Source organism: Saimiri boliviensis, chromosome 2, assembly GCF_048565385.1.
Source record: "Saimiri boliviensis isolate mSaiBol1 chromosome 2, mSaiBol1.pri, whole genome shotgun sequence".
Classification (NCBI taxonomy): Eukaryota; Metazoa; Chordata; class Mammalia; order Primates; family Cebidae; genus Saimiri; species Saimiri boliviensis.
This window is the reverse complement of record NC_133450.1, coordinates 221,199,603-221,226,903: the sequence shown is the minus strand read 5'-3', so window position 1 is coordinate 221,226,903 and position 27,301 is coordinate 221,199,603. Positions and strand designations below refer to the sequence as shown.

At 48.8% G+C, this 27,301-nt stretch overlaps 1 protein-coding gene and 1 non-coding gene across 12 annotated transcripts in view; both read right to left on the bottom strand.

Moving 5' to 3' along the window:
• Positions 1–27,076, bottom strand: part of ODF2 (outer dense fiber of sperm tails 2) — a 48,133-nt gene extending 21,057 nt beyond the window's left edge. The window contains exons 1-9 of one of the 11 annotated variants that reach the window (XM_074395404.1): positions 26,828–26,931; positions 25,625–25,860; positions 22,845–22,935; positions 21,502–21,655; positions 21,106–21,231; positions 11,783–11,953; positions 10,265–10,425; positions 8,645–8,774; positions 7,950–8,081 (exon numbers count right to left, since the gene is read on the bottom strand). In XM_074395404.1, the coding sequence (XP_074251505.1) occupies positions 7,950–8,081; positions 8,645–8,774; positions 10,265–10,425; positions 11,783–11,953; positions 21,106–21,231; positions 21,502–21,609 (828 nt within the window). In that variant the 5' untranslated portion in view covers positions 21,610–21,655; positions 22,845–22,935; positions 25,625–25,860; positions 26,828–26,931. Of the gene's footprint in view, positions 1–7,949; positions 8,082–8,644; positions 8,775–10,264; positions 10,426–11,782; positions 11,954–21,105; positions 21,232–21,501; positions 21,656–22,844; positions 22,936–25,624; positions 25,861–26,827 lie in introns of all 11 variants that reach the window. The other 10 variants (XM_039474640.2, XM_003940571.4, XM_074395402.1 and 7 more) reach the window with 10 other exon arrangements.
• LOC120366528 (U4 spliceosomal RNA) lies at positions 19,753–19,893 on the bottom strand. Its single transcript, XR_005581168.1, has one exon. It is a non-coding gene; the product is annotated as a U4 spliceosomal RNA (small nuclear RNA).
• Positions 27,077–27,301: the final 225 nt, after the last annotated feature.

The following is a 27,301-nucleotide window of genomic DNA, read 5'->3' as shown; positions in this document are numbered from 1 at the left end:
CAATTAAATGGCTTTGGCATATTCTGTTATTAATTTTTTTAAATTGTGGTAAAATTGGGAGGAGGGAGGGAAAAATTAATTTTTTAAAATTGTGGTAAAATATATGTAACATAAAACTTGTCGGCCGGGTGTGGTGGCTCAAGCCTGTAATCCCAGCACTTTGGGAGGCCGAGGCGGGTGGATCACGAGGTCGAGAGATCGAGACCATCCTGGTCAACATGGTGAAACCCTGTCTCTACTAAAGGTGCAAAAAATTAGCTGGGCATGGTGGCGCGTGCCTGTAATCCCAGCTACTCAGGAGGCTGAGGCAGGAGAATTGCCTGAACCCAGGAGGCGGAGGTTGCGGTGAGCCGAGATTGCGCCATTGCACTCCAGCCTGGGTAACAAGAGCGAAACTCCGTCTCAAAAAACAAAACAAAACAAAAAAAAACTTGTCATTTTAACCTTTTTATTTATTTATTTACATTTCATTTTATTATTATTTTTTGAGACAGAGCCTCACTGTTTTTGCCCAGGCTAGATAGAGTGCAGTGGCGCGATCTTAGCTCACTGCAACCTCTGCCTCCCAGGTTCAAGTGATTCTCCTGCCTCAGCCTCCCGAGTAGCTGGGATTACAGACATGCGCCACCACGCCCAGCCAATTTTTGTATTTTTAGTATAGACAGGGTTTCTCCATTTTGGAGAAACCTGACCAGGTTGATCTTGCAGCCTCAGGTGATCTGCCCGCCTCAGCCTCCTACAGTGCTGGGATTATTGGCACAAGCTACTGTGCTCAGCTTTTTAATTTATTTTTTTAGAGACACAGTCTAGCTCTGTCACCCAAGCTGAAGTGCATGTTGTGATCATGTATCATAGCTTACTACAACCTTGAACTCCTGGACTCAAGTGATCCTCCCACTTTAGCCTCCTCAATAGCTGGGACCACAGGTGTGCGCCAACATGCAGCCTGAACCTTATGGCCTCAAGCCATCCTCCCATCACAGCCTTCCAACTAGTACATTCATAATATTCACAGCCATCACCACTATCTAGATCTGCAACATTTTCATCACCTGAAAAAGAAACCCTGTACCATTGAGCAGTCATTCCCATTCCCTCCCACTTCTGCCCCTAGCAACCACTGATCTGCTGTCTCTAGTATGCCACGGCATAGTTAACCTCTCCCTGTCTCTTAACATGCCTTAGTCATTTTTAACCTCTCCTTACCACCTCCGGACAATGAGGCTGTTCCCATGTTTTGCAACTACAAACACTGCAGCAATAGACATTGCTGGGCATATACAAAGTGCCTGTCTAGGATTGATATCAAGAAGAGGAATGGCCAGGTCAGAAGGTCTGAGATTCGTGGCTAAAATGCCTGCACCAATTCACGGGGCTACAAGCAGGACGTGGGAGGACTCATTTCCCCGCATTCACCAGCACCAAGAAACAGCCAACCTCTGCCTCTATTGGCAGTCTCTGCCAACAGCACTCCTGCTGGTTTCATTTGCATTTTTCTAATTACCAGTGAGGATTAGCATCCTCTTACATGAGCCATTTGGGTTTCCTCTTGGCCCATTTTCTCACTGGGCTGTGTCTTTTTGACTGTCCCCATTCTTCCTTGGCACCTGAACAAAGTTTCCCTTGAAAGAGAGACACCTTGTTCACCCTCTCCCTCTCAGACCCACAGATCCCCTTCATAAGCCCTTCAAAGGGCTCTTTGGTTCCCAAAGTTTCCTGGAGACCTAGGAACTGACATAAGACAGTATTATGGTTTCTCTGGCAACAAGAAGCAAAGAACATGGACAAAAGGCTTGGCCATGGATGCAGAGCCTGAGGCTGTTCTCACTGCCCTCCAGGCCTCCCCTGGGGCACTGAAACCGCTGCCCAACTCTTCTGCCATCCTCTGTGCATGAACTCACCAAAGCCCCCTACTCTAAGAGCCATGCACTATCACCACCCCCATCTCACAGAGGAGGAGAGCGAAGGCAAATGAGAAGTGAAGGCAAGTGAAGTCACACAGCTGGATGTGGCAGCACTGGGTCCTGAAGCCGACTCAGACTCCAGAGCCAGGGCGGTTCCCCACCACACTGAGGGCTCCCCAGTAAGCACCAAGATGGTGAGGCAGCCCTGAGCATAGATGGGCACCAAGGAGCTGAGCCTAGACTGAATAGGAAATACAACTTTTGGGTGGGATTTCAAATTAGCTGACCCTTCATCTCCAACTGAAGATGGGACTCCAGGACGAGAGAAGCTAAGAAACTAAAAAAGGAAAAAACTGGTTAGAGCAAGAGGCTTTTTTCTTTTTGTGAGATGGAGTCTCGCTTTGTCACCCAGGCTGGAGTGCGGTGGCATGATCTCAGCTCACTGCAACCTCTGCCTCCCAGATTCAGGTGATTCTCCCGCCTCAGCCTCCTGAGTAGCTGGGACTACAGGCGTGCACCACCCATGCCAGCTGATTTTTTGTATTTTAGTAAAGATGGGGAGGTTTCACCATGTAGCTAGCCCAGGCTGGTCTTAAATTCCTGAGCTCAGGCAACCCATCCACCTTGGCCTCCCAAAGTGCTAGAATTACAGGAATGAGCCACTGCACCCAGCTTTTTAAAATTTTTGAGACAGTGTCTGGCTCTGTCACCCAGGCTAAAGTGCGACATTTTCTTTTTTTTTTTTTTTTTGAGACGGAGTTTCGCTCTTGTTACCCAGGCTGGAGTGCAGTAGCGCAATCTCAGCTCACTGCAACCTCCGCCTCCTGGGTTCAGGCAATTCTCCTGCCTCAGCCTCCTGAGTAGCTGGGATTACAGGCACGCGCCATCATGCCCAGCTAATATTTTATATTTTTAGTAGAGACGGGATTTTACTATGTTGACCAGGATGGTCTCGATCTCTTGATCTCGTGATCCACCCGCCTCGGCCTCCCAAAGTGCTGGGATTACAGGCGTGAGCCACTGCGCCTGGCCAAGTGCAACATTTTCAAAAGTCGAGTTGAGCAGATCACTTGAGGTCAGGAGTTCGAGACCAGCCTGGCTAACATAGAAAAACCCTATTTTTACTAAAAATACAAAAAATTAGCCAGGCATAGTGATGCATGCCTGTAATCCCGACTACTTGGGAAGTTGAGGCAGGAGAATCGTTTTAACCCGGGAGGCAGAGGTTGCAGTGAGCTGAGATTGTGCCACTTCAGCCTGGGTGACAGAGCAAGACTCTGTATCAAAATAAACAAATAAATAAATAAAGGTTCCCTCTGAGGGAAGGGAGACAAGGTTATTGCAAAATGATACACAAAAGGGATTCAACTATGTAGACACTTATTTTAAAAGCTGAGCAGTGAGTATACCACTGTATATTACTTATTTTACACATATAAAAAAATTTTTTGAGACAGTCTTACTCTGTCACTCAGCTTGAGTGAGTGCCACAATCAAAGCTCACTATAGCCTTGACCTCCGGGCTCAAGCGATCCTCCCACCTCCCAAGTAGTTAGGACGATAGGTATGCGCCACCACATTTGGATAAATTTAAAATTTTTGTACAGATGAAGTCTCACTGTGTTGCCCAGGCTGGTGTCAAACTCCTGGCCTCAAGCAATTCTCCCACCTCCCAGAGTGCTGGGATTATAGGCATGAGCCACCATGCTTGGCCTTATTTTATATATTAATTTTTTTTTTTTTGAGACAGTCTCACTCTGTCACCCAGGCAGGAGTACAGTGGTACAATCTAGGCTCACTATAACCTCCGCCTACTGGGTTCAAGTGATTCTCCTGTCTCAGCCTCTTGAGTAGCTGGGATTACAGGCATCCACCATATTTTTGTTGTTGTTGTTGTTGTTGAGACAGAGTATCACTCTGTCATCCAGGTTGGAGTGCAGTGGCACGATCTCAGCTCACTGCAACCTCCACCTCCTGGGTTCAAGAAATGCTCCTGCCTCAGCCTCCTGAGTAGCTAGGATTACAGGCATGTGCCACCATGCCTGACTACATTTTTTATTTTTAGTACAGATGGGGTTTTACCATGTTGGTCAGGCTGATCTCAAACTCCTGAACTTGTGATCCACCCACCTTGGCCTCCCAAACTACTAGGATTACTGGCTTGAGCCACTGCACCCAGCCACATTTTTGTATTTTTAGTAGAGATAGGGTTTCACCATGTTGGTCAGGCTGGTCTTGAACTCCTGACCTTGTGAACTTCCTGCCTTTGCCACCCAAAGTGCTAGGATTACAGGCATGAGCCACTGCACCCAGCCAATGTATTAATTTTTAAAGATAAAAACAAGGTTGATAATGTTTAAAAAAAAAAAAAAAGCCAAACTAAAAAAAAGTCATCATTTCATTAGCACTGGCATTTTGAGACTATTGTTATCCCTTTGCTTAGAACCAAACAGGAAGACAACTGTTTATACTGTCAGTCTTTTTTGAAATATTTGCTAATATATCATTATTCACAATAGTCAAGATAGGACATCAATCTAAGTGTCCATCAACAGAAGCATGAAGAAAATGCCGTAGAGATACACAATGGAATACTACTGAGCCTTCAAAAAAGAAATCCTTTCACAACATGCACAAAATTAGAGGACATTATACACAGTGAAACGAGCCAGGCACATAAAGACCATATGACCTCACTTATATGTGGAACATAAAGAAGTTGAACTTGGCTGGGTACAGTGACACATGGCTATAATCCCAGCACTTTGAGAGGCCAAGTCGGGCAAATCATGAGGTCAAGAGATCAAGACCATCCTGGCCAACATAGTGAAACCCTGTCTCTACTAAAAATACAAAAATTGGCTGGGCATGGTGGTTCATGCCTGTAGTCCCAGCTACTCGGGAGGCTGAGGGAGAATTGCTCAAACCCGGGAAGCAGAGACTGCAGTAAGCCAAGATCACACCACTGCACTCCAGCCTGGTGACAGAGCAAGACTCTGTCTCAAAAAAAAAAAAAAAAAAAAAAAAAAAAGTCAGTCATGGTGGCTTATGCCTGTAATCCCAGCACTTTGGGAGGCCAAAGCGGGTAGATCACAAGGTCAGGAGTTCAAGACCAGCCTGACCAACATGGTGAAACCCATCTCTAATAAAAATACAAAAATTAGCTGGGCATGGTGTTGTGTGCCTATTGTCCCAGCTACTTGGGAGGCTGAGGGAGGAGAATTGCTCAAACCCGGGAGGCAGAGGCTGCAGTGAGCGGAGATCGTGCCACTGTACTCCATCCTGGTGACACAGCAAGACTCTGTCTCAAAAAAAAAAAAAAAGTCATCAAACTCACAGAAGCAGAAAATGCTGGTTTTCAGAGATGGAATTTTTGGGGGACATTAGGGAAACACTGGTCAAAGGACATAAGATTTCAGTTAGACAAGGAGAAATTGTTCAACATGGTGACTATAGTTACTATCTGTATACTTGCAAATTGCTAAAAGAAAACCTTAAGTGTTTTCACCACAAAGATCTAAGTATGTGAGGCAGTGCACAGGTTGATTAGCTTCACTCAGCCGTTCCACACTGTGTACATCTGTCAAAACATGTTGCACATCACTAATTTTTATTTGACTATCAAAAAAAAAAAAAAATACAGTCATCCCTTAATATTCCATGAAGGATTGGTTCCAAAACCTTCTGTGGATACCAAAATCCAAAGATACAAAATGGCACCTCCTCCCACATACTTTAAATCATCTCTAGATTACTTAGAACACCTCGTACAAGGTAAATGCTATGTAAATAGTTGTTATGTGATTTAGGGAATAATATCAAGAAAATCGGTAAATATGTAATTTATTTTTGAAATATCTTCAATCCAAGGTTGGCTGAATCTATGAATGCAGAACCCACAGATACAGAGGGTCAACCGTATTTGCTAACATATAATGTTTCAGAGAAGTTTTTTTTTTTTTTTGAGATGGTGTCTTGCTCTGTTACTCAGGCCAGGCTGGAGTACAGTGGCACAATCTCAGCTCACTGCAACCTCCGCCTCCCAGGTTCAAGTGATTCTCTTGCCTTAGCCTCCCAAGTAGCTGGGATTACAGGCACCCACCACCACATCCAGCTAATTTTTTTTTTTCAAGACACAGTATTGGTCTGTCACCCAGGCTGAAGTGCAGTGATGCAATCTTGGCTCACTGCAACCTCCACCTCCCAAGTTTAAGCAATTCTGCCTCAGCCTCCTGAGTAGCTGCCTCAGCCTTCCGAGTAGCTGGGATTACAGGCACATGCCACCACAACTGGCTAATTTTTGTATTTTTTCAGTAGAGATGAGGTTTTACCATAATGGCTAGGCTGGTCTTGAACCCCTGATCTCATGATCTACCCACCTCAGCCTCCCAAAGGGCTGGGATTACAAACCTTATTTTTGTATTTTTAGTAGACACAGAGTTTGGCCAGGCTGTTCTTGAACTCCTGACCTCAAGTGATCCACCATACCCAGCCTCAGAGAATATATTTTAAGAAAACATCAGGCCGGGCGCGGTGGCTCACGCTTATAATCCCAGCACTTTGGGAGGCCGAGACGGGTGGATCACGAGTTCAAGAGATCGAGACCATACTGGTCAACATGGTGAAACCCCGTCTCTACTAAAAATAAAAAAAATAGCTGGGCATGGTGGCGCACGCCTGTAGTCCCAGCTACTCGGGAAGCTGAGGCAGGAGAATTGCTTGAACCCACGGGACGTAGGTTGCGGTGAGCCGAGATCGCGCCATTGCACTCCAGCCTGGGTAAAAAGAGCGAAACTCCGTCCAAAAAAAAAAAAAGAAAACATCAGCCTGGTCAATACAGTGAAACTCTGTCTCGACTAAAAATACAAAATTAGCCGTATGTGACGGAATGTGCCTGTAGTCCCCCCTACTCAGGAGGCTAAGGCAGAAGAATCACTTGATCCAGGAAGGTGTAGGTTGCAGTGAGCCGAGATCATGCAGCTGCACTACAGCCTGGGTAACAGAGCGAGACTCCATCTCAAAAAAAAAAAGAAAATGAAACAAAGCTGGGGTGCAGTGGCTCACACTGGTAATCTCAGCACTTTGGGAGGCGGAGGCAGGTGGATCACAGGATCAGGAGTTTGAGAACAGCCTAGTCAATATGGTGAAACCCTGTCTCTACTAAAAATACAAAACTTAGCTGGGCATGGTGGCAGGCACCTGTAATCTCAGCTACTTGGGAGGCTGAGGCAGGAGAATCACTTGAACCTGGGAGGTGTAGGTTGCAGTGAGCCAAGATGGTGCCACTGCACTCCAGCCTGAGTGACAGAGTGAGACTCCATCTCAAAAAAAGAAACAAAAACAAAGTGAGACCACACGATTTGTGTCTGCTAGCCATTAACCATTCTCTTACAGAACAAAAAGCTATGGTCTGAAACTCTCTTTTCCTTGCCCTGGGCTGAACCCCTCCCTGACTCCCCAGTGACTTTTTTTTTTTTCTCTTGAGGAATATAGTTGAACCCACTGACTTTTTCAAGGTCCTTCCTGTACTGACCGGCTCCCATTCAACACCCTCTAAGATAGTACTCATCTACCGGGTGTTGAGCACTTCATGTGAACGATTTCATTAAATCTCTTTTTTTTTTGAGACAGTCTTGTTCTGTCACCAGGCACCAGGCTGGAGTGCAGTGGCGCGATCTCGGCTCACCGCAACCTCTGCCTCCTGGGTTCAAGCAATTCTCCTGCCTCGGCCTCCCGAGTAGCTGGGACTACAGGCACGCACCACCACGCCTAGCTCATTTTTTCTATTTTTTTTTAGTAGAGATGGGGTTTCACCATGTTGGCCAGGATAGTCTCAATCTCTTGACCTTGTGATCCCTCCGCCTTGGCCTCCCAAAGTGCTGGGATTACAGGCTCGCGCCACTGCGCCCAGCCTGAATGCATTAAATCTCTCTAAGGCCCTCTCAGGTCAGGCACCAATCTTATTTTCTCTTTACAGACAAGGAGAAAGGCTCAGAGAGGATGGGCATTCGAGGCTGGAGGGAAAGAGCTAGGCCCTGGGCTCACCTCTTTGCAGTGCTGTTCCCTCAGGAGGTCTCGAAGGGTGCGGTTGGTCTCTTCAAATGTGCTCAGCTTCTGCAGGAGAAGTTCCTTCTGCCTCGTCAGGGTGTTGATGTCTGTGCAGGTCATTTGTTTCTCCTGAAAGACAAGCAGGCAGTCTTAGAGATGTGGGGGAAGAGGGAAGACGCAGGCCCCATGGGCACTCAAGAAGGCTGGTGTCAGAAAGTCCAGACAAGGACAGCCAGGCTGTGTATAGCGCCAAGGTGATCAAGGGCAGGATTCCTGGAGGCAGTGGACCTAGAGAGACAAGTAGGAGCTAAGCCTGCTGTGAGCCAAGGTGGAGAAAGGGGTGAGAGAATGTGGGCAAATACAGTCAGGGCAGACTTCCTGAAGGAAGCAAAGGAGGATGACAAGACCTAGTGGCTGATACTTGCAGGAATCAACCACATGCCTTGACTCACTGTGATCCCAGGTGACCCATGATGAGGTCTCCTCACAGGTGGTGACCAGAGGTCATCTTTAAGGGTCAAGGATTGGGAAGTGAGAGTGGTAGGTGGGGGCCTAGGAGTTAAGCATGCCCTCCCCCAGCCTGAAGATGTCATAAAGACTGCCTGATGACTGCATAAAGACTCCACCACAGTGTGCCGCTGGCCCCTCCCTGGGCCAGTTCCGTGACTGGGGTCCTCCCACCTGCCACCTACCGTTTTCAGCTTCCCGATGGTATCCTTCAAGGCCATGACCTGCTTGGCAGCTGCAGCCCCATCCATTTCAGCCTCTACCAGCTTGGACATGAGGCACTCCTTCTCCTGTTGTAGGTGTTTCTTCTGAAGTCTGGGGCCAGAAAGACAGGGCTCTGTGAGCCCTCCCAGCCCCCGCATGTCCAGAGCTCCAAGCTTGCCTCACAATGCCCTGGGAGGCCACCTCTGGTTAGGAAAAAGTGGGGGAAGGGGTAGGGACAGCCCTTCTGGCCTGGGTGGCCTTCTGAAAGGACCAAGGCCAGAAGTTACATTTGCCTGGGCACCAGACCATGGCCTCCACACCAAGAGATATTAGCTACCTGTGGCTCTGTTTCTCTCAACACCCACCATTGTCATCTCTGCACACCCCCCAACACCACGCCTCCCTACCCACCATCTTCAGATACACTTTTGAGCCCTTCTATCTCTTCTCTACGCTGGAGTCAAGGTTTTTAAAACCTTTTTATGGCTCTAGGCCAGGTATGGTGGCTACTGCCTGTAATCCCAGCACTTTGGGAGGCCGAGGCAGATAGACCACTTTAGATCAGGCATTTGAGATCAGTCTGGCCAACAGATGAAACCCCATCTCTACTAAAAATACGAGTTAGCCAGGCATGGTGGTAAGCACCTATAATTCCAGCTACTTGGGAGGCTAAGGCAGGAGGATCACTTTAGCCAAGGAGGCAGAGATTGCAGTGAGCCAAGATCACGCCACTGCACTCCAGCATGGATGACAGTGTGAGTCTCCGTCTCAAAATAAACTATTTTTTTTTTATATATGGAGTCTCACACTGTCGCCTGGGCTGGAGTGCAGTGGCACAATCTCGGCTCACTGCAACCTCTGCCTCCAGGGTTCAAGCAATTCTCCTGCCTCAGCCTCCCAAGTAGTTAGGATTATAGGCGCCCGCCACCATACCCAGCTCATTTTTTGTATTTTTAGTAGAGACGGGGTTTCAGCATGTTGGCGGGGCTAGTCTCAAACTCCTGACCTCATAATTCACCTGCCTTGGCCTCCCAAAATGCTGGGATTACAGGCATGAGCCACCTCGCCTGGCCAAATAAATTAATTAAATAAAAGAAATCCTTTACATGGCTTCCAAAATGCCCTCAGTGCAAATACCTCAGAGTAGCTGCTGAGAACTGGCCCCCTGCCAACCTGTGTGGTCCCCTTGTCCTCTGCTCACCCACTCTGGCCTGCTTTCCATTTCTCAGCTACAAACACTTTCCCACCTTGGGGCCTTCCCACAAGATATTCCCACAAGATGCTCCCATCGAGTAGCGTGCTTTCTTCCCCGGCACCCACCTGATGAACACTTAACCATCCTGCAGGATGCCTCTTAAATTATCACTTGTTCCAGAAAGAGTTCCCTATTACCTACCCCCATGGGGTCCTCCCTTCCCCTCACGGTACGAATCATAAGCACAATCTGTAATAACTGTAATTAACTGTGTGACTATTGAACAGGCTGCAGGACACAGGCACAGTGCCTGTGCCCACCTCCTCCATTGCTTTCCATTACTGCCCAGGGTTCAGGGCTGCCTGGCAGTGAGGAATAGATCAGCAGGGACAGAGCGGGCACTTACATGGTGAAGTCCTTCTCTTCCTTCATGCGCTCGATATTGTGCCTCAGCACCGTGTTCTCATGCTCAGTCTCAGCCAGTTCGTGGGCCACCTCCTCCAGCTCTTCCTTCCGCTCCTCCAGGAACCTTTTGGCCATCTGGCGCTCACCCTTCTGCATCTTGACCTGCACAAGGGGATGCAGGCAGGAGTCACTGAAGGGAGGTCCCTCCTCTATGCTTCATTGCTAGGCCCAATGCTTTGGACCAAACTAAGGGCCCCAGCCGGGCATGGTGGGGCTCATGCCTGTAATCCCAGGATTTGGGAAGCCAAGGCGGGTGGATCACTTAAGGTCAGGAGTTGGAGATCAGCCTGGCCAACATGGTGAAACTCTGTCTCTGCTAAAAATACAAAAATTAGCCAGATATGGTGGCACATGCCTGTGACCTCAGCTACTCAGGAGGCTAAGGCAGGAAAATCACTTGAACTCGGGAGGCAGAGGTTGTAGTGAGCCAAGATTGTGCCACTGAACTCCAGCTCAGGCAACAGTTCGAGACTCCGTCTCAAAAAATAAAAGTTTGTTTATTTTGAGACAGAGTCTTGCTCTGTCATCCAGATTAGAGTGCAGTGGCGTGATCTTGGCTTACTGTAATCTCCATCTCTGTGGCTAAAGCGATCCTCCTGCCTCAGCCTCCCAAGTAGCTGGAATTACAGGTGTGAGCCACGGCACCAGGCCCTGGATTTATTATTTATTTATTTATTTTGAGACAGAGTTTTGCTCTGTCCCCCAGGCTGCAGTGTAGTCTCGTGATCTCGGCTCACTGCAACCTTGTCTCCTGGGTTCAAGCGATTCTCCTGGCTCAGCCTCCTGAGTACCTGGGACTATAGGCGCCTGCCACCACACCCGACTATTTTTTGTATTTTTCGTAGAAATGGGGTTTCATCATATTGGCCAGGCTGGTCCTGATCTCCTGACCTTGTGATCCACCTGCTTTGGCCTCCCAAAGTGCTGGGATTACAGACATGAGCCACCACACCCGGCTCAAAGCCTGGATTTTAATGACAAATCTGCCAACTTCCTAGTTGGGGACCTTGGACTTCTAGCTTCTATTTCCAGTTCCATTACCACATCCCACCCCAAGAAATAGCACAGAAACTGAGGACAAACTTCCTTGGCCTCTTTGGGGCTTTGTGTTAAACTTTGTATGAAGTGGAAAGCATAGGCCTTAGTTTCCCAGGTATTTCATCTTTATAATGAGGACATTAACACCACCAGCTTCACATGTTATTGTAAAGTCAAATCAGACTACCCACATAGAGCACCAGGACAGCAGCATACTCAATAGAGAGCATCCCTTGGTAGGATGGGGTCTCATGCTGCCCCAGCTCCCTCCCCAGGCGGGCACCTGAAGCCCTGGGCAACCCTGAAGAGGAGGGCAGAAGGCCTGCAGAGGCACGTTGAGGGACCAGGCAGGAAATCTACCTGGGTGGTCCTGCACATCCTCAGGGTACTAGCTGTCCCACCAGCCCCCTACCTCTCTCACCTCAGACTTCAGACAACCAACTGCATTCATTAGACTGTCAATCTTCTTATCATAATGATTCATTTTACAGTGACCTGAGTCATCATCTTCTGTAGAGAGGTCACTTAACCGCATCACTGAGACCAGCTTTTCTGAAGACGGTGGCGTGATCTCCAGGCAATGAGGTGGATTCTGATGTAGGGGAGGGAGAAACACATTTAGAAGGCAGATCTTTGACCATGAGTTCCACCACTGGAAGCTTATTTACTGATTAGACAGGAAAAGCTGTTAACAGCTTACTCAGGAACCCCAGGAAGAACCATACTCTGCATACTCTAAACTTTCGTCATGGAACATTACCTATCCATATTTAAATGATGATTTTGAAGAATTCCTAACATCAAAATTGAAAGCTTGGGTTACAATGTTAAGTTTAAAATAAAGAACATAGGCTGGATACCCTGTAAACCCAGTATTTTGGGGGGCTCAGGTGGGAGGATTGCTTGAGGACAGGAAGTAAAAATGAGCCCGAGCAACATAGCGAGATCTTGTCTCTACAAAAGTAACAAAAATTAGCTGGGGCCAGGCACAGTGGCTCACACCTGCAATCCCAGCACTTTGGGAGGCCAAAGCGGGTGGATGACCCTTGAGGTCAGGAGTTCAAGACCAGCCTGACCAACATGGTGAAACCCCATCTCTACTAAAAATACAAAATTAGCCAGGCATGGTGGTGCATGCCTATAATCCCAACTACTTAGGAGGCTGAGGCTGGAGAATTGCTTGAACCCGGAAGGTGGAGGTTGCAGTAAGCCAAGTTCTCACCATTGTACTCCAGCCTAGGCAACAAGAACAAAACTCTGTCTCAAAAAAAATCAGGTGGGTGTGGTGGCACATGCCTGTGGTCCCAACTACTCAGAAGGCTGACACAGGGGATTCCTTGAGTCCAGGAGTTCAAGGCTGCAGTGAGCTATGATAGCATCACTGTATGCCAGCCTGGGTGACACAGCAAAACCCTATCTCTAAAAATAACAACACTAATAAAGAAAGAATATAACAAATCAGCAAAAATATTAATAATACCCAAAGCTGGCAAAAGTTTAGGGCAATACATTTTTTAATACCTAGGATAGAAATATGTCAAAAGTCTTTTAAATGAATATGAATACAATAGTGGATTAGTTACAAAGGTAGATAAATCTGCTGAAAAGGTATTATACAAACAAGTGACTAAATTTGAGAAAAGACAAGATACTGTATGATATTAAGAAATGCTCTTGCCGGGCGCGGTGGCTCAAGCCTGTAATCCCAGCACTTTGGGAGGCCGAAGTGGGTGGATCACGAGGTCGAGAGATCGAGACCATCCTGGTCAATATGGTGAAACTCCGTCTCTACTAAAAATACAAAAAATTAGCTGGGCATGGTGGCTCGTGCCTGTAATCCCAGCTACTCAGGAGGCTGAGGCAGGAGAATTGCCTGAACCCAGGAGGCGGAGGTTGCAGTGAGCCAAGATCGCGCCATTGCACTCCAGCCTGGGTAACAAGAGCGAGACTCCGTCTCAAAAAAAAAAAAAAAAAAAAAAGAAATGCTCTTAGGAGTAATCATTGTTATTTTGATGATGTAGAAAATTATTATAAATGCATATGGTACAATACCTGGAAAATACTTTTGTAAATATAGCAGTATAGAAAATATTTTTAGCCGGGCGCGGTGGCTCAAGCCTGTAATCCCAGCACTTTGGGAGGCCGAGGCGGGTGGATCACAAGGTCGAGAGATCGAGACCAACCTGGTTGACATGGTGAAACCCCGTCTCTACTAAAAATATACAAAAAAAAAAATTAGCTGGGCATAGTGGCACGTGCCTGTAATCCCAGCTACTCAGGAGGCTGAGGCAGGAGAATTGCCTGAACCCGGGAGGCGGAGGTTGCGGTGAGCCGAGATCGTGCCATTGCACTCCAGCCTGGGTAACAAGAGCAAAACTCCGTCTCAAAAAAAAAAAAAAAGAAAATATTTTTAAATACATGTATGCTTCAGGAAATTTCGTGCAAAGCTGTAAATACTTTGCTTTTTTTTTTTTTTTGAGACAGGGTCTCACTCTGTTGCCTAGGCTGGAGTGTAGTGGTGTTATCTCAGCTCGCTGTAATCTCTGCCTCCCAGGTTCAAGTGATTCTGCTGCCTAGCCCTCCTCATTATCTGGGATTAAGGCGCCCACCACCACGCCCAGTTGTTTTATTTTTAGTAGAGACAGGGTTCTACCATGTTGGCCAGGCTGTTCCCAAACTCCTGACCTCAAGTGATCCATCTGCCTTAGCCTCTCAAAGTGCTGGGATTACAGGGATGAGCCACCATACCTGGTCATCTACTGCTTTTTTTTTTTTTTTTTTGAGACAGAGTTTTGTTCTTGTCAACCAGGCTGGAGTGCAATGGTGCAATCTTGGCTTACTGCAACCTCCGCCTCCCAGGTTCAAGCTATTCTCCAGCCTCAGCTTCCCATGTAGCTGGGATTACTGGCACCCGCTACCACACCTGGATAATTTTTGTATTTCTAGTAGAGGTTGGGTTTCACCATGTTGGCCAGGCTGCTCTCGAACTACTGACCTCAGGTGACCTACCCACCCTGGCCTGCCAAAGTGTTGGGATTTCAGGTGTGAGCCACCACACCCAGCTATATATATTGCTTTTATAAAAAAAGAAGCTACTTTTAATACTTAAAAGAACAAAAATAGGAAAATGTATAGTCATGTGCCACTTAACATTTCAGCCAACAATGGACTGCATGTATGACAATGGTCCCAAAACACCGTATTTTTACCGTACCTTTTCTATATTTAGCTATGGTTCAATATGCAAATACTTACCATTGTGTTACAATTGCCTGCAGTATTCAGTGTGGCATCATGCTGAATCATGTAGAGGTTTGTAGCCTAGGAGCAACAGGCTATACCATATAGCCCAGGTATGTAGTGTAGCAGGCTCTACCAATCTAGGTTTGTATAAGTACACTCTGATGTTTGCAGAATGATGAAACTGCCTAACAACACATTTCTCAGAATATATCCCCATTGTTAACTGATACATGACTATATGTATTTTAAAATTACAAAATATACATATATATACACAGACACACACACAGACACACACACACACACACATATGAGAAAGTGTGACTAGTTACTCCCTGTGATAGGGAGGCAGTGACATAGAAAAAAGCCAGGAGAAGCTTCCAGGATGCTGGGTGATGAGGCAATCAAGGAGCAATACACTTCTGATGCGTGTATATCCCTGCACTTTTCCTTCTTTTCTTTTTTGAGACAGGATCTCCCTCTGTCAACCAGGCTGGAGTGCAGTGGCACAATTTTGGTTCACTGCAACCTCCACCTCCCAGGCTCAAGCGATCCTTCCACATCAGCCTCCAAAGCAGCTGGGACCACAGGTGCACACCACCAAGCATGGCTAATTTTTTGTATTTCTGGTAGAGGTACGGTTTCATCACATTGTCCTAACTGGTCTCCAACTCTTGAGCTCAGGTGATCCGCCTGCCTTGGCCTACCAAAGTGCTAGGATTACAAGCATGAAGCACCATGCCTAGCACATCCTCTTTTCGTTTTCTTTGGTTTTTTTTTTGAGATGGAGTCTCGATTTGTTGCCCAGTCTGCAGTGCAGGGACATGATCTTGGCTCCCTGCAATCTCCACCTCATGGGTTCAAGTGATTCTCTGGCCTCAGCCTCCCATGTAGCTGGGATTAGTGGCGCAGCCACCATGCCAGGCTAATATGTGGGGTTTTTTTTGTTTTTTTTTTTTGAGACGGAGTTTCGCTCGTTACCCAGGCTGGAGTACAATGGCGCAACCTCGGCTCACCGCAACCTCCGCCTCCTGGGTTCAGGCAATTCTCCTGCCTCAGCCTCCTGAGTAGCTGGGATTACAGGCACGTGCCACCATGCCCAGCTAATGTTTTGTATTTTTAGTAGAGACGGGGTTTCACCATGTTGACCAGGATGGTCTCGATCTCTTGACCTCGTGATCCACCCGCCTCAGCCTCCCAAAGTGCTGTGATTACATGTGTGAGCCACCGTGCCCGGCCCAATATTTGTATTTTTACTAGAGACAAGGTTTTGCCATGTTGGCTAGGCTGTTCTTGAACTCCTGACCTTAGCTTCCCAAAGTTCTGGGATTACAGGAGTGAGACATTGCTCCTGATCCTGTACCTTTCAACAAGAAGTTTTTAAGACTTAATAGCAGCCAGAATTGAGTAGTTCATTATTTTTCTGTATTTTCAAATTTCCCTAAATAAAAAAAAATATATAAATATATATATATATTTTTTGAGACGGAGTTTCCCTCTTGTTACCCAGGCTGGAGTGCAATGGCAGGATCTCGGCTCACTGCAACCTCTGCCTCCTGGGTTCAGGCAATTCTCCTGCCTCAGCCTCCTGAGTAGCTGGGATTACAGGCACGCGCCACCATGCCCAGCTAATTTTCTGTATTTTTAGTAGAGATGGGGTTTCACCATGTTGACCAGGTTGGTCTCAATCTCTTGACCTCGTGATCCACCTGCCTTGGCCTCCCAAAGTGCTGGGATTATAGGCTTGAACCACCGCGCCTGGCCAAAAATAGATCATTTTTAATAATAGAGGCAAGAAAAAACCTAGATCTTCTTTCTCCCAAAAATAATCTTATATTCCAGGAGTTATAAGATATCAACCAAGAACCCCACATGCATTCAGCAGCTTTTGGTCTTCATTTCCATATCCTCCCCAAACTTCTACCTCCAGGGGCTGTTCTCCTTCTGTCCATAATGGACAAGGTTGAGTTAGGGTCTCTCGGGGTCACAGAAAGCCACTGGAAAGTGGAAAGGGGCAGGCCTAAGAATGAAAGCAAAGACAGCTACTGTTTTAGCTGCTGAGGGAACTTGGGCAGGTCACCTCTCTGGGACCTTCCACCTCTAGGATTTGACCGTTGAGACTAGAAATGGCATTATGCGCCGGGCGCGGTGGCTCAAGCCTGTAATCCCAGCACTTTGGGAGGCCGAGGCGGGTGGATCACAAGGTCAAGAGATCAAAACCATCCTGGTCAACATGGTGAAACCCCGTCTCTACTAAAGATACAAAAAATTAGCTGGGCGTGGTGGTGCGTGCCTGTAATCCCAGCTACTCAGGAGGCTGAGGCAGGAGAATTGCCTGAACCCAGGAGGCGGAGGCTGCCGTGAGCCGAGATTGCGCCATTGCACTCCAGCCTGGGTAACAAGAGCGAAACTCCGCCTCAAAAAAAAAAAAAAAAAAAAAAAAAAAAAAAAAAAAAGAAATGGCATTATGCTTTCCAGAGGGGATTATTACCCCTAGCAACCCATGCTAGGAAAAATTTTCATAGCAGCATCTCTGTGGTGTGTACTTTGAAAACTACCAAGGAGGCCAGGCATGGTGGCTCACGCCTATAATCCCAGCACTTTGGGAGGCCAAGGTGAGCAGATCACTTGAGGTCAAGAGTTCTAGACCAGCCTGGCAAACATGGTAAAACCCTGTCTCCACAAAAAATACAAAAATTAGCCAGGTGTAGTAGCACATACCTGTAGTACCAGCTACTCAGGAAGCTGAGACAGAAGAATTGCTTGTACCCAGGAGGTGGAGGTTGCAGTTAGCCAAGACTGCACCACTGCACTCCAGCCTGGGTGACAGAATGAGATTCCATCTCAAAAAAAAAATAAATAAATTAGCTGGGCATGGTGGTGCGTGCCTGTAATCCCAGCTACTCAGGAGGCTGAGGCAGGTGAATTGCCTGAACCCAGGAGGCGGAGGTTGCAGTGAGCCAAGATCGCGCCATTGCACTCCAGCCTGGGTAACAAGAGCGAAACTACTCCTCAAAAAAAAAAAAAAAGATAATGAAAAAATAAATAAAAATAAAGCATTAAAACTGGACATACCTCAGAGGCAATCACTGCTTACCACTACTTGCATATTCTCCCAGAAAATGTTCTGTACATACATGTGTTTATACATGTACACAGATGCCCCTTTTCTGCACAAATAGGGCTGGTCAAATGCTGTATGTTGTGCCTCTCCATGCTTCATTACCATGCACAAATATCTGTCTCAATCTTCTTGTTTTTGAGACAGGGTCTTGTTCTGTCACCCAGGCTGTAGTACAGTGGCACAATCACAGCTTACTGAAGTCTCAACCTCCCCCTGCCAAATAACTAGGACTCCAAGTATGTGCCACCACACCCAGCTAACTTTTTATTTTTTGTAGAGGTAAGGTCTTGTCATGTTGCCCAGGCTGGTCTTGTACTCCTGGGCTCAAGTGATCCTCCTGCCTCAGCCTCCCAAAGTGTTAGGATCACAGGTATGAGCCACCACAACCAGCCTCTACCACAATCTTTGCATGGCTGCATGGTATTCCATTGTAGGGATGTATCATGCTATTTCTCTTTTGTTTTGTTTGAGACAGGGTCTCACTATGTCACCAGGCTGTGGCATAATCATGGCTCACTGCAGCCTTAACCTCCCCAGCTCAAGCAATCCTCCCATCTCAGCCTTCTAAGTAGCTGGAACTACAAGTGGATGCCACCACACCCAACTAATTTTTCATTTTTTGTAAAGATATATGTTGCCCAGGCTGATCTTGAAAAATGTTGCCCAGCCGGATATATCGTAATTTAACCAATATTCTTCTGATGGACATTTAGGTTGCTTTCAATTTTTCTACTACAAACAATGCTATAGCAAAAAATCTACAAAAAATCCCTGTACTCTCCTGTTATGTTTTTAGGACAAATTCCTAGATGAAAAACTACAGAATCAATGTTTAGAGAAATGCTGCCAAACTGACTTCAGAACAGTTGAATCAGGTTCACAGTACTATAAAAAATGTTTTTGGCTGGGCGCGGTGGCTCAAGCCTGTGTAATCCCAGCATTTTGGGAGGCCGAGGCGGGTGGATCACAAAGGTCAAGAGATCGAGACCATCCTGGTCAACATGGTGAAACCCCGTCTCTACCAAAAATACAAAAAATTAGCTGGGCATGGTGGTGTGTGCCTGTAATCCCAGCTACTCGGGAGGCTGAGGTGGGAGAATTGCCTGAACCCAGGAGGCGGAGGTTGCGGTGAGCCGAGATCGCGCCATTACACTCCAGCCTGGATAACAAGAGCGAAACTCAGTCTCAAAAAAAAAAAAAAATGTTTTTAGGCTGGGCAGAGTGGCTCACGCCTATAATCCCAGCACTCTGGGAGGCTGAGGCAGGCAGATCACAAGGTCAGGAGTTCAAGACCAGCCTGGCCAATATGGTGAAACCCTGTCTCTATTTAAAAAAAAAAAAAAAAGTTTTTAAAGATTCACTGATACCCCTTATGCTTATTGGTATCAGATAGTTGTAATTTTTTAAACATTTTTCCATTCAAGTAAAATGGTCGGGCGCGGTGGCTCAAGTCTGTAATCCCAGCACTTTGGGAGGCCGAGGCGGGTGGATCACAAGGTCGAGAGATCGAGACCAACCTGGTCAACATGGTGAAACCCCGTCTCTACTACAAATACAAAAAATTAGCTGGGCATGGTGGTGCGTGCCTGTAATCCCAGCTACTCAGGAGGCTGAGGCAGGAGAATTGCCTGAACCCAGGAGGCAGAGGTTGCGGTGAGCTGAGATCGCACCATTGCACTCCAGCCTGGGTAACAAGAGCGAAATTCCGTCTCAAAAAAAAAAAAAAAAGAAAAGGAAAAATGATAGCTCGTTTTTGTTTTAAAAATATATATTACAGCTTTTAATTTACATTTCACTGATTATTAGTGAAGCATATATAGTAAAAAATGTTAAGGCAGCATTTTTTTTTTTTTTTGGAGATGTGGTCTCACTCTGTTGCCCAAGCTGGAGTGCAGTGGCACTATCTCAACTCACTGCAACCTCCGCCTTCCAGGTTCAAGTAATTCTCCTGCCTCAGCCTCCTGAGTAGCTAGGACTACAAGCACACGACACCATGCCCAGATAATTTTTTTTTTTAAATTCACTCTCTGCAGAGACTGTCAAAAATTGCTAATGCTGACTATATTTCAAGTCATCATGGCAGGGTATTGGGAAAAGTTTCCCATTAGCAATAATCGCACCTCGGATAAACCTCATTGGCTACAATACTGCCACTGCGCAAAGCTTGCCCAGATAATTTTTTGTATTTTAGTAGAGATGGAGTTTCACCATTGTTGCTTAGGCTCGTCTCAAACTCCTGAGCTAAGGCAATCCACCCGCCTCAGCCTCCCGAAGTGCCAGGATTACAAGCGTGAGCCAGTGTGCCCAGCCATAGCAGCTTTTTAATTTCAATCCTCATAACTTCTTGTACTGGTCAGAACAGTTTCCATTTAATCCCAAGAAGGCCCCATACTTCCTTTGTCTCTAAGGGAAAAACTGGTAAGTCAGGGAGTCAAAACTATGAGGTACGACTATAATCTTCAGGGAATTATTTTTGTTTTTGATTTCTAATTTTTTTTCTTTTCACTGCTGGTATGAAAGATTTCTTTTTATTTATTTATTTATTTATTTATTTATTTAGAGACAGGGTTTCACCATGGCCAGGATGGTCTCCATCTCTTGACCTCATGATCTGCCCGCCTCGGCTTCCCAAGGTGCTGAGATTACAGGCGTGAGCCACCGCGCCCGGTCGAAAGATTTCTAATGTAATAAACTATAAGAAAAGTAGGCTGGGCGTGGAGGCTCATGCCTATAATCCCAACATTTTGGGAGGCCGAGGCAGGCAGATCACTTGAGGTCAGTTCAAGACCAGCCTGGCCAACGTGGTAAAACCCCGTCTCTACTAAAAATACAAAAACTAGCTGGGTGAGGTGGCACGTGCTTATAACCCCAGCTACTCAGGAGACTGAGGCAGGAGAATTGCTTGAACCCAGGAGGTGGAGGTTGCAGTGAGCTGAGATGGCGCTACTGCACTCCAGCCTGGGAGACAGAGCAAGGCTCCGTTTCAAAAAAAAAAAGAGAGAGAAAAGAAAGAAAAGGAAATGCATGTGAAGTGGCTCCTCACAAGCAAAGCAGAGAGGCTAAGAGTACAGCCTCTAGAATAAGTCTTAACTCCAGCTCTGCTACCTTCTCTGTGACTGCAGGAAAATCACTTCTCTCTGAGCCCTGATTCCTCATCTCTGCATTGGGACAACAGGACCTCTCATATAGCAGTGTCATAAGAACTCAAGAAAATTTACATAGTTTCAGGTTTAGCAAGGCCCTCAGTAAACGGGGTCTGTTAGGACATTCCAGTAGCTACAGCTGACCGAGTTTGAGGTCTGCTAGGATCTGAGCAGTCCGAGAAGAAAAGCCTGGGCAAGGGTGAGCCTCCCCTTGCATCCCACACTTTACATTACCTCCCACTTGCATCCCACATGCCGGGCAGATGATTTTCCAGGGGGCATCCAAGGTACCTTGGTTTTCACCCGGACACTCCGCCGCAAATTCACAGTGTCCCCTTTCATTCCTCGCTTGTGAGATTTCTGTGGAAAGGGACAAACCCAGGGTCACTTCCACACTCAGCTGGCCACGGTGCCACTCTGGTGGCATCCATCTCCGACTGGCAGGATGCCTCTTCTGACTAACGTAACTGCGGCTGCTCCTGGATGACAGGCCTGCCTACCTTCTAACCAGAAAACCAGCCTCCAAAAGAGTTTGTCTCCCAAACCTTTGGAATAGAGTGCGAGGAGGCTGGGCTTAGCAGGATCACGGAGATCGACAGCTGCTACCTCGCCCCACTGGCGTGCTCCTACCTGGCTGCTGGTCGCTGATGGTTTCGGGAGTTTTTTTATGTGGACGTGGACAGGGGTGTTCTCATCCACGTGAACATGTAAGGGGGGAGTTGAAGAGCGGTCCTTCATGGTTGGCTTCTGGCAGGTGGGGGAGGACAACGCAAAAATGGTTGATCTGTGGATGAGTAAACTGGGCTTAAAAACAGAGCTCACAGCCTCTGGGGGCCACCAAAAAGCCTAGGCACCAAGCGAGCAGGACAGCTACAACTACCGGCATGCAGGCAGGGAGCAAGGTGGGAGTGTCATTCAGCAGGCTCCTGCAGAGATCCCAGCAGCAGAAGACCACCAGGGAGATTCTGGTCTACTCAAGAGAGGGTCTGCAAGACCCACCAGTTCTAGAACAGAGCCCAGACACAGGCCCCGGGGTCCTCAGGGCTGGATCTCCTATAAACCTGCTGGAATGCACAGCTCCTCCTTGGATTTAGTGAAACACAGCGGAAAGCAGGCGGATCCTTCTACACAATGATCTCAACTGGTCATGCAGATTGGTATGGGAAACACACAAAATGCTCAGGGTGCAGAATAAATCAGACAGCAGGCAGATCAAAGACCATGAAAACAGAAAGCTGGAAGAAATGCCAAGGATGAGAAGGTTGTCTAGATCCTAAAGAAAACATGAGCAGGGCAGAACCGCAGCTACAAACCCCTCAACCACCACCAGCTCTTATCCTTCCCCCCGTTCTCTAAATTTTCTCTTCTTTTTATTTTCCTTTTTTTTCTTTTTGAGACGGAGTCTCGCTCTGTCACCAGGCTGGAGTGCAGTGGTACGATCAACTCACTGTAACCACCAGCTCCCTGGTTCGAGTGATTCTCCTGCCTCAGCCTCCCACGTAGCTGAGATTACAGGCACCTGCCACCATGCCCAGCTAATTTTCGTATTTTTAGTAGAGACAGGGGTTTTACCATGTAGGCCAGGCTGGTCTTGATCTCCTGACCTCCTGATCTACCTGCCTCAGCCTCCCAAAGTGTTGGGATTACAGGCGTGAGCCACCGCGCCCAGCCCTTCCCCCTATTCTTTAAACTTTTTTTCTCTTATTTTTCTTTTCCTTTCTTTATTGAAAAAATGTCAAGATTTTAGGATTTGACTAGAGGGCTAAGTCTAAGACAATTTCCTCACACCTGGTAGCCTTACCACAGGCAAAAATAATCAGAATTAAAAATCAGCAGGGTAGGTATCACAGGACCTAGCAGAGCACCTGGGCCGTGATGGTGCCCAGTAGGGTAAGGCACCTCCTACAAATGGTGTGAAAAAGCATTTTTGGCAGGGTGACCAAAGAAGGCTGCTACGTGAGCGAATCACCTACCGTCACGGTTACACTTGGTGCGCCACAAGGTGTTCTCAAGACCTTTTTCTGCGTGAGACTCGTTACTCCGTTCTTCCCGCACGATGGAAACCTGCATGCAGGCACAAGAACCAGACTGTAAGCAGAGAACTAGGGCTCTCTTGTATTTTAGATCTCATGAAATTACACACTGCCTGTGGTAGCTAACAAGTTCATGGCTAGGAGAACCAGCCTGGAATTCCTTGTCTCCCCTGAGATGAGCACCAGATGTGCATGGTGTGCCCAGCAGTGGGATGGAAATAGGGTCATGGGCATTTGCAGGCTGGACTTTTTTTTTTTTTTGGGGAGACAGAGTCTCATTCTGTCACCAGGTCGCAGAGCACTGGTGCAATCTCAGCTCACTGCAACCTCCACCTCCTGGGTTCAAGCGATTCTCCTGCCTCAGCCTCCAGAGTAGCTGGAATTACAGGCACATGCCATCATGCCCAGCTAATTTTTGTGTTTTTAGTAGGGACAGGGATCGCCATGTTGACCAGGATGGTCTCAATCTCCTGACCTCGAGATCCGCCCACCTCGGCCTCCCAAAGTGCTGGGATTACAGGTGTGAGGTACCACACCCAGCCGCAGGCTGAACTTTTAACATATCGTCATATTACATGTATTGTGACCCTTGCTGAAAAGCCTAGCTGACATCTTGTCAAAAAGCAGGCAGCACATGAGCAGCAGCCAAGGTGCTAGTTTGGCCAAAGGTAGAAGCACCCAGGACAGTGTCTGGAGCAGAGATGGCCCTGGAGAAAGGCTCAGTGAGTGAATGACATAAATAGAGTATTGGTGGCCATGGCTCACGCCTGTAATCCCAACACTTTTGGAGGCCAAGGTGGGCAGACTGCATGAGCCCAGGAGTTTGAGACCAGCCTGGGCAACATGGCAAGACCCCATCTCTACAAAAGATACAAAAATTAGCTGGGTGTGGTGGTGTGTGTCTGTAGTCCCAGCTAGTAGGGAGGCTGAGGTGGGAGAATCACTTACGCCGGGGAGGTGGAGGCTGCAGTGAGCTGTGACTGCGCCACTGCACTCCACCCTAGGTGGCAGAGGGAGATCCCATTTCAAAACAAAAACAAGAAAGAAAAAAGAAAATTTTCAAAGATTATTAGGCTCAGGTACAAGAAGTCACTATGAGGCATACTCATCAAATTAAGGCTCAAATATTCCCCTAAGAGAATAAAAAATTATTTCCCAAAATATTTCACTTGCTATCCTTTAAGCTCTTAAGCAGCAGGGTTGTTTTTTTCTTTTTTTTTTTTTTGAGACGGAGTCTCCCTCGTTACCCAGGCTGGAGTACAATGGCGCGATCTCGGCTCACCAAAACCTCCGCCTCCTGGGTTCAGGCAATTCTCCTGCCTCAGCCTCCTGAGTAGCTGGGATTACAGGCACGCGCCACCATGCCCAGCTAATTTTTTGTATTTTTGGTAGAGACGGGGTTTCACCATGTTGACCAGGATGGTCTCGATCTCTTGACCTCGTGATCCATCCGCCTCGGCCTCCCAAAGTGCTGGGATTACAAGCTTGAGCCACTGCGCCCTGCCTGGTTTTTTTTTGTTTTGTTTTGTTTTGTTTTGTTTTGTTTTGAGACGGAGTTTCGCTCTTGTTACCCAGGCTGGAGTGCAATGGCGCGATCTCGGCTCACCGCAACCTCCGCCTCCTGGGTTCAGGCAATTCTCCTGCCTCAGCCTCCTGAGTACCTGGGATTATAGGCACGCACCACCATGCCCAGCTAATTTTTTGTATTTTCAGTAGAGACGGGGTTTCACCATGTTGACCAGGTTGGTCTCGATCTCTCAACCTCGTGATCCACCCGCCTCGGCCTCCCAAAGTGCTGGGATTACAGGCTTGAGCCACCGCGCCCGGCCTTTTTTTTTTTTTTTTTTGAGACAGAGTTTCGCTCTTGTTACCCAGGCTGGAGTGCAATGGCACGATCTCGGCTCACCGCAACCTCTGCCTCCTGGGTTGAGGCAATTCTCCTACCTCAGCCTCCTGAGTAGCTGGGATTACAGGCACACGCCACCATGCCCAGCTAATTTTCTGTATTTTTAGTAGAGACGGGGTTTCACCATGTTGACCAGGATGGTCTCGATATCTTGACCTCATGATCCACCCACCTCAGCCTCCCAAAGTGCTGGGATTACAAGCGTGAGCCACCGCGCCCAGCGCAGCAGGGTTTTTTTTTAAATGCCATGTGTAATTCACAGCACTTTGGGAGGCCAAGGCAAGTGGATCAAGAGGTCAGGAGTTCAAGTCCAGCCTGGCCAACATGGTGAAACGCCATCTCTACTAAAAATACGAAAATTAGCCCAGCCTGGTGTTGCGCGTCTATAATCCCAGCTACTCGGAGACTGAGGCAGAACTGCTTGGACCCAGGAGGCGCAGGTTGCAGTGAGCCGAGATCTCGCCACTGCACTCCAGCCTGGGCAATATAGGGAGGCTCCGTCACCAAAAAAAATTTAAAAATAAAAAAATAATAATAAAGGCTCTGAACCTAATACTCTATTAAGACAGTAAGAGTGATCCTGTTTGCTGCCAGGAAGCTGTGATATCTGGGGAGGAAAGGAGCGAAGGAGGCAGAGCTGGGATTCTGCACGCATTTCGTTCCCTCTTCCCTTTAAAAATGATTTTTAAATGTTTTGGTCCAGCCTTTCAGCAAACAGAATGCGGAAGCTGAAAGCCTCAGGCGAGCCTGCCCTGGGGAACCCTGGCCACCTTTCCCTGCCCTCCGGCGCAGGCGCCTCCCACACCGGCAGTACCTGGGGGAGCCGCCTGAGGATGAGGCAGACATGGTTAGGCATCAAAGCCGCAAAGTGGGCAACTGGGTCAGCAGGCTCTGCTCAGGGGGACCCAGAGGGGCAGGCTTGTCAATGAGCCTCTCAAGGGGCCCGGCATCAAACGTCCTCTCTGAGGGGAGGGTGGAAGCTTTGGGGGTGGCAGTTGGATGAAAACTTGGGAGGCGCTCCTCTACTGTCCAAGTCACACAGCAACTGTCCTGCCAAAGTAGGGGGAGACAGGAGAGGCTGAGCGACCTGGAAGCAGCGGAGAGGGCGGGGAGGGAACGGGCGCAACGGCGAGGGAAAGGACCACCGCGCCCGGGCCCCAAGTGGAGGGCGGCCGGTGGCTACCGGGGGCAATATGAGGCGCCGGCGGACGTGTGGAGAGGGAGGGTGACAACCGCTTGGCCCCAAGTGGGCCCCAGGGGGCCGGACCCGCGCAGGGAGCCGCACCCGCGCAGGGAGCCGCGGAGATGCTGGGCGGGGTCGGGCAACAGTTTCCTAGGAGAAGGGGCGTTCCCGGAAGAACAGGTGCCCGAGAGGACCAACAGTGTTTGAAGGAGCGAGGCGCGGAGGTGCGCCGGGTCTCCGGCGCCCCGCCGCGAGGGAAAACCGAACCACTGAGTTCCGAGCGGGTTAGACGCCGGGCTGGGAGGGGGCGGGAGGGGACGGGAGGGGGCGGGCGGGGCCCGCCGGGCGAGTGCCCCAGAGACCCGGAGACGGTGCCCGGGGACAGCGCTGCCTACGGTGGGCGGGCAAGTGACTGCCGTGCGGAGGCCCGCGGGGAGAACGAGGCGGATGCGGAGATGCCGCCGGCAGGCAGCAGAGCGAGGGACAGCGTCCGTCGGCGAAGAGAAGGGACGGCCACCCACCAGCGGGCAGGAAGGGACCGGTTTCTGCCCATAGAGAGAAAGGCGAAGCCCTGGCCGTGGGCGGCAGAGGAGGGGCAGAGCCCCGCGGTGGCCAGGAGAGGAAGGAGGCGGCCGGCCGCCCGTTAGCGCGAGGAGGAGAGGTCCCGCGCCGGTGGGCGGGGCCGGGGGGCCAGGTTCTGACCGGAGGGGGACGGCCGCGACGCGGCTGGGGGCCCAAGACCCAACGGTCCCGCGGGGCCGACCGCGCCGGGGGTGCGAAGGGGACGGTCTCGCCCGGGAGCGCCCTGGATCCCGCGAGCCGGCGGCCTCTCACCAGGAGCGACACGGCTGAGCCCAGAAACGCCGCCTTATGAAGTCGTTGAAGTCGGAGGCCAGGGCCGTGCCATGGAGACGCCGCGGCGGATGTAGTCCGGCTCTGGCGGCGGCTCCTCCCCGCTTCCGCCTCCTTTTCCGACACCCGGTCGGCACCTCGCCCATTGGCCAGTTCAAACCCCCCCGGGAGCCGCTTGGGTTTCGCCATCGAGGCCCAACCCCTGGCGTCACAGAGATGCCCCGCCCCGCAAGTAGCACCGCCCACTTCTGGGCCGCGCGTCTCGTCACCAAGGAGACGTGCGACGCATCCAGCCTGCCTTGCCGGGTCTCGTCCCCCATTCAAGGGCTTCCCGGCTCGGCCGTGTTTCCCCTGCCTCCGGTTCTCCCGGATTCCCCTGGCTCAAAGGAGCGCAGGGCTCCGACGCGCTCCCCTCGGTACCCACCGAGAAACTAGGCTCACAGCGGAGCCACGGAA